The following is a 17259-nucleotide window of genomic DNA, read 5'->3' on the forward strand; positions in this document are numbered from 1 at the left end:
AACCCAATGAGTGCCTTTAGCCAAGCTACACTCTCTCAGCCACAGATGGAGACATAGGCCCTTTCCACACAGCTGTATAAAATCCCACAATATCTGCTTTGAACTGGGTTATATGGCCGTGTGGACTCAGTTCAAAGCCGATATTGTGGATTATTTGCCTTTATAGCCCAAGTTATATGACTGTGTGGAAGGGCCCAAAGACAAATCTCCTTGGAATAAATTCTGCAATGGGATTGCCTTAGGGTTGCCCTTGAAGGCACACAACAGCAGCAGCAACAACAACAATAACAAAAGCAGCAGCAACAACAAAAGTAACAAACTATTATCCACTCCCAAACAGTCTAAGCTTTCCTAAACTGTCCCTTTGTTTACAAAGTTTGAGGACCCCTGCTCTAAATCCATATGGGGTTGTGTCTTTCATTGTAGGGATTCCACAATGGGAAGGTGAGGGGACTGCAAACCAGATCCTATAGGAAACAGTTGGAAAAGCTGAGTATGCTGAGCTTATAGAGGAAACGCGAAAAAAACTAATAAATGTTCTACATATTGGCAATCCTCAAATCCCTGAAAGACTTGCAGAAGGCAGAACAGAATTGTTCTCTGATGCCCCAGAAGGCAGGAGAACAACATGGGGAAAATATTCCAGGGAAACAGGTTTTAGCTAAACATTGGATAAATTTCTTTCAAATAGCGTCAGCCAACCAATAGCAAAACGAACATACTATTGTGTTCTCTTACACTGAAAAGTATAATACAGGCATGAGACAACTTGGGCCCTCCCTTCAGGTGTTTTGGATTCCCACTCCCACATTTCCTAACAGCTGGTAGGCTGTTAGGAATTGTGGGAGTTGGAGTCCAAAAACACCCAGAGGGCCCAAGTTTGCCCATGTCTGGTCTATAGATCTAAAGAAAAAAGGAAACAATCCAAACTGCACAAAAATTATTAATTTTTTTTATTACACTTACATTAATAACATTCAGTGTAAACAGTATACAAAATAATGAGTATTTTACAAACACTTAATTTTTTTAAAAGTACTTCAATTGTTGTGTAGAGTTGGAAATTTTACCAGGTGTAATTTGTCATGCAAGTAGTAGCATTTGTTGAAATTCCCTCTTCTATACAACAATTGAAAGGGACACAGCCCTGTCCTCTTTGGGGTACGAATAAATATAACAACAACACCAACAACAACAACTCTGGCACAAGCCAGTCAAGGAGGTCCCAGTGGTGATCAGCACACTTGGTGCAGTGCCTTAGGACCTTGGCCTGCACTTAAACACAATTGGCACTGACAAAATTACCATCTGTCAGCTGCAAAATGCCACCCTACTCTGATCTGTGTGCATTATTTTCCAATACATTACACAGTCCTAGACACTTGGGAAGTGTCCAACGTGTGATCCAATACAACAGCTAGCAGAGCGATCTTGTTTGCTGTGTACTAATAATAATAATCCTCTGGGAAGAGCCCAATATTCAGAGACGAACCCCAGGCACTTGGACCTCATGTGCATGTGTGTTGTCATGTACATGTAAATTAATAATAATAATAATAATAATAATAATAATAATAATAATTATTTGGCATCTTCTTGCCTTAGCTGCTGAGTGAATAATAATAATAATATTTATTTATTTATACCCCACTTTATATCTCCTGAAGGAGATTCAAGAACTGCTATTGAAGTGCTGAGGGTAAATCTTATCACACATCCAAACTTTCTGACAAAAACATGCATAGGATTGCCTTACATGGGGACATCCTTCATATGTGGCTTTAGGACTTGTACAGAACATGCAACTTTACTTTTCATCTATGGATGCATCCACACTGCAAAAAAGAAAAGAAAGGCGAGACTCACCTGCTTGGAGTAGCCTCCATAGACCACGATGTTGCCCTCAGGAGAGGTGGCCAAGTGGCAACCGGATCTTGGCGCTGGGGCCAACCCCGAAGGAGACACCTTGGACCAAGTAAAGGTGTCCAGGTTAAAGGCATAGACGTCATTGTAGTAGATGTAATCTCTGCCCATAAGAAAAGCAAGAGGCAATGGTTACAAGTATGTAATAATGTATGTGTCATGGGATATGCAGGTTCATAAAGCGATTTATAGCTTCCAAATCACGACCTCCCCGAACTACTGCAAGCTGGATAGCAAATGTCCCAGAAGCAAGCAAAATATACAGCAGTCTTTTCACATAAAAACATGTACTTCAGCCCATCTATCAGCAGAGTCCAACTGCTAGCATCTGACCTTATCTATACAGACTGTTCTAGTAAACTCACAGATTCAGGTTTTCATCCAAAATATCCAGACTTTAATGTTCACCATTACAATATATACAAATATGCAAACAGGATACACAGATCCTAATGCCTTGCATTTGCAAACTATCAGAATCATCAGATAGTCACATACAACATAGGCAGATAATCAGACTGAGTCAAGCAGGAGAGAGGAAGATGTATTTTTTTCCTATCCCTTTTGTAGCCACCTGTTGATAAGTCATCAGCAAGGGACACTGGCTGATGGAACTCCTTTGCAATAACTCTCATATGGTTATGACTTCATCATGACATTCATAGTCATACCCAGGTGCTATCAGTACACATGTTCATCAAACTATTTTTTTCCTATGAATAGAAATGCTTTCCCATTTCTATCTAACAGTATGTTGGATAGACCCATAAAAGTAACCTCCAACATCAGAGATGAGAATTATCAGGTTGGGCTTCATCCTATCCTTCGTGGTTCCTCTTGTGGAACCATATATCCTAGGCAGAACACATACTAATTTCCTTACTTTCTAATTGCTGCAATGATAATAATACTAATAATTACTACTGCTCTTCCCAACCCTTGACTTGACATTTCCCTATAGTTCTGGTGGATGGAAAATCAACAACCTATATCAAAAACCAATCAATCAATCAACCTCTCGATGAGCCTTGGCCAACAAAAGTGTTTGGTATTGAATGGAAAAATTCAGATGAAACTGCAATAGAGGAAATGATGGCCCAGTCAAGCTTTCCCAATGGAAGAAACAAATGACACGTTCATGGAAGCCCCCAAATAATAACAACCATAGTAGTAAGTTATAATTACTATTACTCTTCCCAATCTTCACTTGACCCCTTTTCTCAATTTCTGGTGGTTGGAGGGTCAACATCTCATATCAAAACCCAACTAAGTTTTCTCAATAAAAGAAAAAACATGGCAGACCTACCTTGTGCTTCCATGGAAGCTCCCAAATAGCACAGCAGTACTATAATCATTGTTAGAATTACTATTACTTTTCCCAACCTTTACTTGACCTGTTTCTCCATTTCCGGTAGATGGAAGGTCAATGGCCCAAATCAAAAACCAATCAATCAATCAATTTCCCAAAGAGTTTTGGCAGAAAAAGCCAACAAGTGTCTTGCATTGAATGGTAAAATCCATAACAGAGTGCAAGAGAGGTGATGGCCCAAGGTCTGATGGATTTTAGTCAAGCTTTCCCAATGGAAGAAACACATGGTGGACCAACTTTGCTCCTTCGTGGAAGCCCAGAAAAAATAATTATCATAGTAGTAGCTATGTTACTACTGCTCTTCCCAACCCTTACTTGTCCCTTTTTCTCCATTTCTGGTGGTTGGAAGGTCAACAACACGTATGAATAACAAAGCTTTCCTAATAGAAGCAAAAACATGGCGGACCAACCTTGTGCTTCCATGGAACTTCCCAAATAATAATAATTACAGTAGTAGTTATAATTACTATTACTCTCACCAACCCTTACTTGACCTGTTTCTCCATTTCCGGTAGATGGAAGGTCAATGGTCCATAGCAAAAATCAATCAATCAATTTCTTGATGAGCTTTGGCAGAAAAGGCCAACGAGTCTTATATTGATCGGTAAAATCCAGAACATAGTGCAGTAGGTGATGGCTCAAGGTCTGATAGATTTTAGTCAAACTTTCCCAATGGAAAAAACAAGATGGCGGACCAACCTTGCACTTTCATGGAAGCCGCCGAAGATGACCAGCTGCCTCTTGCAGGATACCATGCGGTGTCCGCTCCTACCTGAAGGAGCTCCAGGGGCCCTGAAAGAGAAGCAACAATGGAAGGGAAGGGAAGAAAGTTGAATCTAGTTCCTCCCTAGGAATTACTTAGATCCTCCATTGCAACCCCATGGTAGAGACAAGGGTGGCTGAAGCAATAGGCAAGATACGCATTTGCGTATAGCGCGAATCCCCAAGGGGCGCTCTTGAGGCATCCCCGTATGTGAACATAATATTTTAAGTAAACTTCTGGTTTGTAAGGTAACTCTTTTATTCACCTCTATCTTCTACCTTTGAATTTTCAGATATTGGTTTGAGGGGGCGCCAAAATACTGTTTCCTTACACTTGAAAATTACTTAGGGCCGGCCCTGGCTAGATGCATCTTTACTGTATGCTTTTGGACTTTATTTATCCACCTCAAATGACATTCCCGCCTCCTCTTCACCGACATCTGTGCCGCTGAGAAAGCCTTATGTGGGCAGTCGTCTGCCTTTTGTTTTAACGCAATCCTTGCTAAGTGTGAAAATGGGGAGGAAAAATATTTTTAAAATCCTTTTCTCTTCCCTCCCTTCTTCCTTTATTCCTGGCATTTCTATTGCATTTTGCAGAAGATGAAAATGGCAGCCAAAAAATAATATGAGCAAAAAAAGGGCCAACAGATCACACAAGGAAAAAGTTTGAGTTACTACAAGGATTTTAGCTATTATTTTTTAATAGCCCTTCGTTTGATTCTATTTGTGGGTTTTCAGGTGTAAATTCTCTTATTTTCATGTTGTTCACTGCTTTGCGTTTTCTTTAAGAGAGGAATGCATAATATAAATACAATAATAAAAAGATTATTATTGTAATTATTAATAACAATATAAAAATAATAAATGTATTATTGCAAAAACATTATAATATAATATGCTATAATAATAATAATAATAATAATAATAATAATAATGTAATCTTCTATCTATACACATAATAAAAGTGAAAATGTGTATGTAAGTGAAAATGTGTATGTGGCAGAAGTGTCCACTTACACAGACAGCCTCCCGCCTCCACAAACAGCTATAACTCACAGTGCTGAAGAGCCACCAAAAGCCCTCCCTCCAAGGACATTTCAGGTTATAGCGAGTGCCATGAACATGTAGCCCAACCCCTGCCAATGCCCTCCCCAAGCGCCATACTGTCCACCACCCAAAGAATTTCATTCAGGGACAATTTCATCCTAGATGTTCTGTTTTTCCTCTGGAATGGACATCCCAGGGTTTCTTACATTAGTGTGAAATTTGCATGACCCCGCCCACTGCCTTTTCCTTAACCCTTTCCTAGTCTTTCCTACGGCACACAGCAAACAGGAATTGATCAGCAACTGAACAAGAGGTTTGGGAAGAATTCACCATGATTTAGAGGAGTTGTCGTTCACCTACACCCAAAGAGCACAGTGAATCCAACCAACGACGGATCTGGACCAAACTTGCCACAGATGATGGGATTTGCAGTACCTTCACTCACTTCCAGCGACCACTGCAACCCCCACAAATGACAGACAGGGACCACAATTGGCAAACAGACTCCCCATGACCCACTATACGTCCTGGTGCGGTTTGGGGGAGGATGGACCATAGATGGTGGGATTTGCAGTTACTTACTTACTTAGGCAATCCCTCGTTTTCTGAGGAAGATTGTCTTCCAGTGTTCTTGTGGGTCCATATGTGGCTGTGGAGCCCTATTCTTGATCTGGATCTTCCGCACTGAGGACATTGGTTTCCAGGTGGAAGGCGGTCTCGGTCGGGGTTGGCTTGACGCGTTTTCCTCTTGGCACGCTTCTCCCTTTCGCCCTCCATTCATGCCTCTTCAAATTCTGCAGCACTGCTGGTCACAGCTGACCTCCAGCTGGAGTGGTCAAGGGCCAGGGCTTCCCAGTTCTCAGTGTCTATGCCACAGTTTTTAAGGTTGGCTTTGAGCCCATCTTTCAATCTCTTTTCCTGCCCACCAACATTTCATTTTCCATTCTTGAGTTCGGAGTAGAGCAACTGCTTTGGGAGACGGTGGTCGGGCATTCGGACAATGTGGCCGGTCCAGCGGAGTTGATAGCGGAGGACCATCGCTTCAATGCTGGTGGTCTTTGCTTCTTCCAGCACGCTGACGTTTGTCCGCCTGTCTTCCCAAGAGATTTGCAGGATTTTCTGGAGGCAGCGCTGATGGAATCGTTCCAGGATTTGCATGTGACGTCTGTAGACAGTCCACGTCTCACAGGCATATAGCAGGGTTGGGAGGACAATAGCTCTATAAACAAGCACCTTGGTATCCCTACGGATGTCCCGGTCCTCAAACGCTCTCTGCTTCATTCGGAAAAATGCTGCGCTCGCAGAGCTCAGGCGGTGTTGTATTTCAGTGTCGATGTTGACTTTGGTGGAGAGGTGGCTGCCAAGATAGCGGAAATGATCAACATTTTCTAATGTTACACCATTAAGCTGTATCACTGGCATTGGAGAGGGGTTGGCTGGTGTCTGCTGGAACAGCATCTTGGTTTTTCCAATGTTCAGTGACAGGCTGAGCTTCTCGTATACTTCTGCAAAGGTGTTTAGAGTGGCTTGTAGATCTTCTTCTGAATGTGCACAGACGACGTTGTCATCAGCATACTGGAGTTCTATAACAGATGTTGTTGTAACCTTGGTTTTGGCTTTCAGTCTGCTGAGGTTGAATAGCTTGCCATCTGTCCGATAGATGATTTCCACTCCAGTGGGAAGCTTCCCATCAACAAGGTGATGTATCATAGCAATGAAGATGGAGAATAAAGTTGGGGCAATAACACATCCCTGTTTGACACTGGATTCCACCTTAAATGGGTCACTTTGGGAGCCATTGCTGTCCAAAACTGTTGCCATCATGCTTCATGCGCATCCTCCCCCAACCCTCCCCAGGAAATAGTGTGTCATAGGGAGTCTATGTTCCAAATTTCGTCCAGGTTCGTCAGTCAATAATACAATTTTAATGTAATAGTTATCATTCTAGATATATAATAGTAATAATTTAAAACAATATAATAAAACATAATAATTGTAATAAAACATAACTATAATAAAATACGAAAATAAATATACTACTATACTAATATAATAGCAATATATAATAAGGATGATGATGTTGATGATGATGATTTTGAGAACTTTGTCTCTTCATATTTATGGTTCCGATTCTATGATTTCGAATGGCAAAAATAATAGCTGGGTGGTAGAGTAATGCACTCACTTGATCTGCTCCCAGGTCTTGGTGGCCAAATGCAAGACCCAGAGGTCTTTATAATGGTAAAATTGCTCTCCGTTTGGCGAAGCGAATTCGCCGCCAAAGACCCAAAGCTGACCACCTCCTTGAGCCACTGCAACAGCCTTAAAGAAGAAAAAGAGAAATGCTTAAAAGGTTTAAAACACTTTTGGAAAACTACATTGATTACCTTCCAGTCGTCCCTCCACATTTGCAGGTTAACCATTCGCATATTCCTTCCTTGCAATGAATCAGAAAACCATGTCCTCTTTAGGCAAATGAATATGGCTTCCATGAGTGCCATCTAGCGGACATCATCCTCTATGACAATTTGATAAGGACCCTAAGGTCATTCTATAATGGGATTTTTTTCTCTTCCCGAGGCTGAGAGAGTGGACTCTCTCAGCCTGAGCTGGGATTCGGACCCAGGTCTCCAGTGCTTGGATCCAACACCGAAATCACTACATTATGTCCACTTTAATGCAATGGAATTCTGGGAGTTGTAGATATATAAGGTCTTGAGCCTTTACTGACAAAGAGTACAAACTATAATTCCCATAGGATCCTAGAAGTTGTAGTTTTACACGGTCTTGAGCCTTCTCTACCCAAGAGTGCAAACTACAACTCCCATGGGATCCTGGGAGTTGTAGTTTCACAAGACCTTGAGTCTTTGCTGCCAAAGAGTGCAAACTACAACTTCCTTGAGCTCCTGGGAATTGTAGTTTTACAGGGTCTTGAGCCGTCTCTGCTCAAGAATGCAAACTACAACTCCCATAGGATCCTGGGAGTTGTAGTTTCACAATGCCTTGAGACTTTGCTGCCAAAGAGTGCAAACTACGACTCCCTTGAGATCCTGGGAGTTGTAGTTTTACAAGGTCTTGAGCCTTCTCTTCCAACAAGAGCAAACTACAACTCCTAAGGTTAAATAACATTGCACCATGGCACCAAAAGTGGTGTCAAACTGCATTACATCAGTAGTCTATACGCACCTGATGGGCACATCGCGGCGGAGGAGGGTTCGGGATGTCGACTTTAGTCCAGCTGTCCTTCCGAATATTGTAAATATAGAAATCGTTGTAAAGGAAGGTCTAAAGGGAGGCATCAAAGCATAAAGAGAACACTGAAAGAATAAGTTGTTTGCAGGGGACACACAATGCATTTTATTTTATTGCATTGAAGTCTTGCCTTATATCACAAGCTACTAACTAGCAAAAGGTACAGATGAAACTAACCCATATCAGCTTGGAATTGTTTGTATACAGTCAGAGCAACAAGGAATCATTTAACAGTCGATTAAAGCACATTAAATGATATGAACATGAAAATAAGTGTTAAGGAAAGAAGGAAGCAATGAAATAATAAAAGGAAGGGAGGAAGATATTACAAATAGGAAAATCAGAATGTAGCTAAATCCCGTATTAACTATATGGGCAAAATATTTAGTCCTTTTTTTATTTACAATCCATTATAACCCAAGATTTAGGAAGGGTCCTATTGGCAAAGCATTATAATAATGCTCACCCGCTTCATAGGAAATCTGCTACAAAACAGGAGCTTTTTTGTTGAGTTCCATGGCCAGAGAAGTGGATGGCGAAAACAGAAGAACGGCCTGCTTAAAGGGAATGTGCTTGCTCCGTCAATGTTTAACATTTACACAAATGACCAGCCACTGCCAGAAGGGACAGAGAGTTTAATCTATGCTGATGATCATGCCATCACCACTCAAGCAGGGAGCTTTGAGATGGCTGAACAGAAGCTCTACAAAGCTTTAGGTCAGTAGTACTCAACCTGGGTGTCACGACCCCCAGAAGGGTCGACTGGCCATTTAGGAGGGATCGCGAAGCCCCCTCCTTTTGCCCCAACCCCTCCACTTCTTCAAAATGGCGTGGTGCCAGGCAAGAAGCTCCTCGCTAGGCTACGCCACCTGGTGCAGTCTCAAACGTCTGACTCCTGCTTTTTACCAGGCCGCAGAAGGTGGGAGCAAGGTGAAAGACTCTCTACAAGTCTAGGTCATGTGGCGCAGCCTCGATCACCTGGCTCCCGCTCCAAGTAACAGCACCACTCAGATGTCAATTTATATTTTCCCCAAACCTCTCCAGTATTTTCTGTTGGTCATGGGAGTTCTGTATGCCAAGCTTGATTCAATTCCATGGTTGCTGGAGTTCAGAATGCTCTTTGATGGCAGGAGAACTATACATCCCAGCAACACCCAAATGCCAAGGTCTATTTTCCCCAAGCTTCTCCAGTATTTTCTGTTGGTCATTGGAGTTCTGTGTGCCAAGTTTGGTCCAGGTCTGTAATTCGTGGGGGATCTCAGTGGTCTGTGGAAGTCAGAGCTGAATTGGTTGAAGGTAATGCAAATCCCATCATCTGTTGTCCACACTCCCCCAAACATATTATTGTTTTTGTGATCAATCACTATGCTTTAATTATGTTCAATTTGTAGCAATGAAAACACATCCCGCATATTAGATATTTACATTAGGATTCATAAGAGTAGCAAAAATATTTATGAAGTAGCAACGAAAATGTAGTTGGGCATCCCCACAACATGAGGAATTAGAAAGGTTGAGTACCATTGCTTTAGGTACTCTTACTGCCTATTACAGGGAAAGACCATCTGTTTAAAGCACAGGCACGTGCTTTTCATCTTAAGAACAGACAAGTATCTCGAGCTCCGAGGATGACCTGGGAAGGAATCCCACTGGAGTACTGCAGCACACCCAAATACCTGGGAGTTACCATGGATCGTGCTCTGACTTATAAGAAGCACTGCCTGAATGTCAAGCAAAAAGTGGGCACTAGAAAAAGCACCATACAAAAGCTGACTGGCATAACCTGGGGATCACAACTAGACACAGTGAAGACATCTGCCCTTGCACTTTGCTACTCTGCTGCTGAATATGCATGCCCAGTGTGAAATACATCTCACCACATTAAAACAGTGGATATGGCTATTAATGAGACATGCCGCATTATCACAGGATGTCTATGTCCTATACCACTGGAGAAATTACACTGTCTAGCCAGTATTGCACCACCAGACATCAGTCGGGAAGTAGCAGCCAATCATGAAAGGACCAAGGCAGTTACATCCCTGGCCCGTCCCCTGTTCCGATATCAGCCAGCATGCCAACGCCTTACATCAATAAATAGTTTTCTAAGAACTACGGAGACACTCGCAGGGACACCTCAGCAAGCAAGAGTCCAAAAGTGGCAGGCTAAAACCCGTAACCTCAATCCAGGGCCTTGCAAAACTATATCTCCCAGGATTCCCAAGCACTAAACCAGGGCAGTTCAAGTGGGGTCAAAACTGCAATAATTCTACAGTGTAGATGCACCCAAAGTTTCCATCTTTGCAGAAAAGCAAGATAGGCTTAGAAAGGGAAATGGTAGAAGGAGACAAAGCACAAAAATGTCTGAATCCATATCCTAAAATTAAATGAGCTGCTGAAATATTAATGATGGCTCAAACATCACTCTTGACGCTTTTTAATGAAATCCACTAAAAGAGGAACATGACGGCAGTCCAGAGATAATGGCCATCTTTTATAGCTTCAGGTCTTTATTAAAGGGATGTGTGTATATATATATATATATATATATACACACACACACACACACACACACACAGAGAGAGTAGCCGTCCCATGCCACGCATTGCTGTGGCCCAGTCTGTATACATGTGTTTTGTGTGTGTATCTGTGTGTATATATATATATATATATATATATATATGTATATATTTGTGTATATGTATGCTTGCATATATACTGTATATCTGGTTTTGCACATGCGTTCTAATGTATTTTTCTTTTTTTGGCATTTTAAGTCTCTTCTGTTGTTTTTCAGTGTTTTTATGAGTGATGGTCATTCGTTGGCCTGATACGTGTATTACGCCCAAATTTGGTGTCAATTCATCCAGTGGTTTTTGAGTTATGTTAATCCCACAAAGGAACATTACATTTTTATTTATATAGATACACTAGCCATTCCCTGCCACATGTTGCTGTGGCCCACATGGGGGTTCTGTGTGTGTGTGTGTGTGTGTGGGGGGGGGGTGTTGGCCCAATTCTATCGGTGGGGTTCAGAATGCTCTTTGACTGTAGGTGAACTATAAATCCCAGCAACTACAACTCCCAAATGTCAAGATTCTATTTCCCCCAAACTCCACCAGTGTTCATATTTGGGCATATTGAGTATTCCTTTAGAGTTTGGAACAACAGCATTTCCCTTCTAAACCCGCAATGCGCAGAGGAACACGAATCAAGAAAAAATGAAAATAGAAATACTTTACTTTTTGGCCATTGAAATATTCACCTCCAAAGAGAATGAGTTCGTCTTTCTCGGGATGTGACAACAGAGATGCGTTGAGCCTGCAGGTGGGAAAAAAATGGAGAAAAGGGGTCTTCCACACTGCACACGGCACTGGAAGTGGTATCAAACTGTGTTAATTCTACAAAGTAGTTACACTCTTTGAAAGTCTTACCTTGGTGAAGGCGGAGAGCAAGGCGTCTCCAACACCTGAGTCTTTTTCGCATCCAGAGTCTGAAATTCTGCAATTAGGGCTTCCAAATCTTCCTACATAAAGTAAATGCATTCGTTATAAGGAACGGCAAAACATGGAAAGTGCTCCCACCTCCTTCCCATCTATTTAGAAAGCATCTATTTATTTTGTTGTTGTTGTTATATTATTATTATTATTATTGGGATTCCACAGGATTGAGATTTTAAGGTGGCATCAAACTGCATTATTATTATTATTATTATTATTATTATTCCTGGAATTATTATAATTCCTAGGTTTCCATGGCATTGAACTTTTAAAGGAGCATCAAACTGCATTATTATTATTATTATTATTATTATTATTATTATTATCATTATTCCTGGGATTATTATTATAATTCCTGGGATTCCATGGCATTGAACTATTAAAGGAGTATCAAACGGCATTATTATTATTATTATTATTATTATTCCTGGAATTATTATAATTCCTAGGTTTCCATGGCATTGAACTATTAAAGGAGCATCAAACTGCATTATTATTATTATTATTATTATTATTATTATTCCTGGAATTATTATAATTCCTGGGATTCCATGGCATTGAACTATTAAAGGAGTATCAAACGGCATTATTATTATTATTATTATTATTATTCCTGGAATTATTATAATTCCTAGGTTTCCATGGCATTGAACTATTAAAGGAGCATCAAACTGCATTATTATTATTATTATTATTATTATTATTCCTGGAATTATTATAATTCCTAGGTTTCCATGGCATTGAACTATTAAAGGAGCATCAAACTGCATTATTATTATTATTATTATTATTATTATTATTATTATTCCTGGGATTATTATTATTATTCCTGGGATTCCATGGCATTGAACTATTAAAGGAGTATCAAACGGCATTATTATTATTATTATTATTATTATTATTATTATTATTTGATGTGACAACAAGATTACTCCACAGACAACAAGATCACTCTGCTGGCTTTTGCATTTGATCACATGTCAGATACTTCCCAAGTCTAGAACTGTGTGATGTATTGGCGAATAATGCGTACAGATCCAAATAGGGTGGCCTTTTGCAGCTGACAGGTGGCAATTTTGTCAGTGATGATTGTTTTTAAGTGCAGGCCAAGATCTTGAGGCACTGCACCCAGTGTGCCGATCACCACTGGGACCCTCTTTACTAGCTTGTGCCAGGATCTTTGCAGTTCGATCTTTAAATCCTTAGATTGTGTAAGCTTTTCTAGTTGCTTCTCGTCCATTCTGCTGTCACCTAGGATTGCAACATTAATGATTGTCTTGTGCTCCAAAACTCTGTCAGTCTGAATTCGGAAGTCCCAGAGTAGTTTGACGCGTTCAACATATCATAGTCCTTCTTTAAAAGTCTCTTTGAAATCTATGATACTATATCTGTGTGTGTGTGAGAGAGAATCATATCTATCTATCTATATTTATGACTAGGTGGCTCTTTGTCAGGAGGGCTCTGATTACATTTTCTTGCCCTGGTGAAGAGAGTTGGACTGCATGGCCTTAAGTATTTTCTGTTGGTCATGGGGGTTCTGTGTGGGAAGTTTGACCCATTTCTGTCGTTTGTGGGTTTCAGAATGCTCTTTAATTGTAGTGAACTATAAATCCCAGTAACTACAAATCCCAAATGTCAAGGTCTATTTCCTCCAAACTCCATCTGTGTTCATATTTAGGCATATGGAATGTTTGTGTCAAGTTTGGTACAGAGTGCTCTCTGGATGTAGGTGAACTACAACTCCCAAACTCAAGGTCAATGCCCACCAAACCCTTCCAGTGTGTTCTGTTGGTCATGAAAGTCCTGTATCCCATGTTTACTTCAATTCCATCATTGGTGGAGTTCAGAATGCTCTATGATTGTAGGTGAACTATAAATCCCAGTAACTACAAATCCCAAATGTCAAGGTCTATTTCCTCTAAATGCCATCTGTGTTCATATTTGGGCATATGGATTATTCTTGCCAAGTTTGGTCCAGATCCATCATTGTTTGAGTCCACAGTGCTCTCTGGATGTGGGTGAACTGCAATTCCCAAACTCAAGGTTAATGTCCACCAAACCCTTCCAGTTTTTTCTGTTGGTCATGGGAGCCCTGTGTGCTGAGTTTGGCCCAATTCCATCATTGGTGGAGTTCAGAATGCTCTTTGATAGTAGGTAAACTATAAATCCCAGCAACGACAATTCCCAAATGACAAAATCAATTTTTTTGAGTGGACTGTTAGGTGTCTTGTGTCCAAATTTGGTGTCAATTCCCCCAGTGGTTTTTGAGTTCTGATGGTATCACAAACGAACATTACATTTTTATTTATATAGATTATTATTCCTAGAATTATTAAATCTGGGTTTAATACATCTGGATTATTATTATTATTATTATTCCTGGGATTCTTTAGAGTTGCATCAAACTGCATTATTATTACAGTACCATTATTATTATTTCTGGAATTATTAAATCTAGGATTATTATTATTATTATTAGGTTCTTGTGGGTTTTTTCGGGCTATATGGCCATGTTCTAGAGGCATTTTCTCCTGACGTTTCGCCTGCATCTATGGCAAGCATCCTCAGAGGTACTGAGGGTCCTCACTACCTCTGAGGATGCTTGCCATAGATGCAGGCGAAACGTCAGGAGAAATGCCTCTAGAACATGGCCATATAGCTCGAAAAAACCCACAAGAATCTAGTGATTCCAGCCATGAAAGCCTTCGACAATATATTATTATTATTATTAATCATGGGATTCTGCAGCATTGAGCTTTGAAAGTGGGAGCAAATTATTATTATTACTTTATTATTATTCCTGGAATAATTAAATCTGGGATTATTATTATTATTATTATTATTAATCCTGGGATTCCACAACATTGAGCCTTTACAGTGGCATCAAACTGCATTATTATTGCTTTATTATTATTATTATTATTATTTCTGGAATTATTAGATCTGGGATGATTATGATTATGATTATTATTAATCATGGGATTCCACAGCATTGAGCTTTCAAAGTGGCAGCAAATTGCATTATTATTGCTTTATTATTATTAATGGAATGATTAAATCTGGGATTATTATTATTATTATTAATCCTGGGATTCCACAACATTGAGCCTTTACAGTGGCATCAAACTGCATTATTATTGCTTTATTATTATTATTATTATTTCTGGAATTATTAGATCGGAGATTATGATTATTATTGTTATTATTATTATTAATTCTGGGATTCCACAGCATTGAGTCTTTAGAGTTGCATCAAACTGCATTATTTATTTATTTATTTATTTATTTGCTTCACTTTTATACCGCATATTTCAGCCCTTGACAGGCGACTCAATGCGGTTTACAGTGCAATTAAAAACACGGCAATACAACAACCGGGACGACAACGTCGCTCCACGACAATTAACATAGACAGACAAATCGACAAACAACATATATAGCGCCTCCGTTAAAGTCAGATCCATTCTCATAGTCATTGTGCCGTTCCTATGTTCAGTTATCGTCTTCCTTAGTTAGTTGCATTGCTTAGCCGAACGCTTGTTCGTAAAGCCAGGTCTTGACCATTCTCCGAAACGCCAGCAACGAAGGTGCCTGTCTGATGTCAGCTGGCAAGGTATTCCATAGCCGAGGGGCCACCACTGAGAAGGCCCTGTCTCTCGTCCCCGCCAAGCGTACCTGTGACGCAGGCGGGATCGAGAGCAGGGCCTCCCCAGATGATCTTAATGTTCTAGTCGGTTCGTAGGCGGAAATGCGTTCGGAGAGGTAAGCGGGGCCAGAACCGTTTAGGGCTTTATAGGCTAAGGCCAGCACCTTGAATTGAGCCCGGTAGCGGATTGGCAGCCAGTGGAGCTGGCTCAACAGAGGAGTGGTGTGCTCCCTGAGTGCCGCTCCAGTTAGCAACCTGGCTGCCGAGCGCATTATTACATTATTACTATTATTTCTGGAATTATTAAATCTGGGATGATTATGATTATTATTATTAATAATCATGGGATTCCACAGCATTGAGCTTTCAAAGTGGCAGCAAATTACATTATTATTACTTTATTATTATTCCTGGAATTATTAAATCTGGTATTATTATTATTATTATTATTATTAATAATAATCCTGGGATTCCACAACATTGAGCCTTTACAGTGGCATCAAACTCCATTATTATTGCTTTATTATTATTATTATTATTATTATTATTATTGGAATTATTAAATCTGGGATTATTATTATTAATCCTGGGATTCCACAACATTGAGCCTTTACAGTGGCATCAAACTGCATTATTATTACATTATTATTATTATTATTATTATTATTCCTGGGATTCCACAGCATTGAGTTTTTAAATTGGCATCAAGCTGCATTGTTGTTGTTTGTTGTTGTTGTTGTTGTTTGCAGTTGCACAAATATGACAAGGCTCCTCCTCACCTCTTCCTTCTTGGCTCTTTTGGAGACTTTCTTCTCCATTTTGGCTGCAGTTTTCTGGGCTCCTTTCACCTTCTTCTCCTTCTTGCTTTTCTTCCCCATTTTACTTTATTTTGCCAAATGCAACCTCTTCTCTCCTTTCAATGCATTGCATTAAAAAAAAAGAATCCTTCCCCTTTGCACACGTGCGCGCGCAACACGCATGCACAATCCCCGGGCAACTTCCTCCAAAACAAATGTCATTTCCTTGCAGGAAGGAAGAAAGGCGGCAAAAGCAGGAAAGAACTCTAATTCCCATCATTGCCGTCTGCTGGCCTGGAGGCCTCCTTGCAATGCCAAGGGATCCATGCCTTCCAAAGGTCAGAAAGGGATTTGATTTGATTCTTTTGTTGTTACTAAAATCAAACCAATTAATTCAAGGTGAATTTCATTCCTAGGACTTGAGCTGAGAAATGCAAAAACAACCCAAACAAACCAGCAGAATAGTTGGTTTGTTAAGAGGTAGCTGCACAACAAAAGTTTCAATGGAATCATAATCTAAACAAACCAAAAGTTACTAGAAAAATTGTAACTTAGACAACGCCAGGCATAATATTGGCAAAACACATCTCAAACTTTGTTCATAATGCCTTTATTTATTTTGGAGAAAGCCACTGAAACAAAACATTTGTTCAAACACAATGTCAGCTCGCCAACGGTTATCTACACTGTGGATTGAATGCAGTTTGAAACCAGTTTAAGTGCCACGGGATCCTGGGAGCTATAGTTTGTTCTCTGCCAGAGAAGGCTGAAGACCTTGGGAAACTGCAAATCCCGCAATTCCATACTATTGCAAATCTCAAGATTCCATGTGATTGCAAATGTTAAGATTCCATACTATTGCAAATTCTGCAATTCCATATTATTGCAAATCCCGCAATTATACACTATTGCAAATCCCACTATTTCATATTATTGCCAATCCCACGATTCCGTACAATTGCA

The 17259-nt window shown here is 40.2% G+C and overlaps 1 protein-coding gene across 2 annotated transcripts in view; it reads right to left on the bottom strand.

The window, feature by feature from the left end:
* The window catches only part of KLHDC4 (kelch domain containing 4), a 29558-nt gene extending 13047 nt beyond the window's left edge, over window positions 1–16511 (bottom strand). The window contains exons 1-7 of one of the 2 annotated variants that reach the window (XM_060788490.2): window positions 16279–16511; window positions 11788–11879; window positions 11596–11674; window positions 8288–8386; window positions 7287–7423; window positions 3992–4084; window positions 1867–2026 (exon numbers count right to left, since the gene is read on the bottom strand). In XM_060788490.2, coding sequence (XP_060644473.2) covers window positions 1867–2026; window positions 3992–4084; window positions 7287–7423; window positions 8288–8386; window positions 11596–11674; window positions 11788–11879; window positions 16279–16377 — 759 coding nt within the window. In that variant the 5' untranslated portion in view covers window positions 16378–16511. The remainder of the gene's footprint in view (window positions 1–1866; window positions 2027–3991; window positions 4085–7286; window positions 7424–8287; window positions 8387–11595; window positions 11675–11787; window positions 11880–16278) is intronic. The other variant, XM_060788491.2, reaches the window with a different exon arrangement.
* Window positions 16512–17259: the final 748 nt, after the last annotated feature.

Source organism: Anolis sagrei, chromosome 8, assembly GCF_037176765.1.
Source record: "Anolis sagrei isolate rAnoSag1 chromosome 8, rAnoSag1.mat, whole genome shotgun sequence".
Taxonomy (NCBI): domain Eukaryota; kingdom Metazoa; phylum Chordata; class Lepidosauria; order Squamata; family Dactyloidae; genus Anolis; species Anolis sagrei.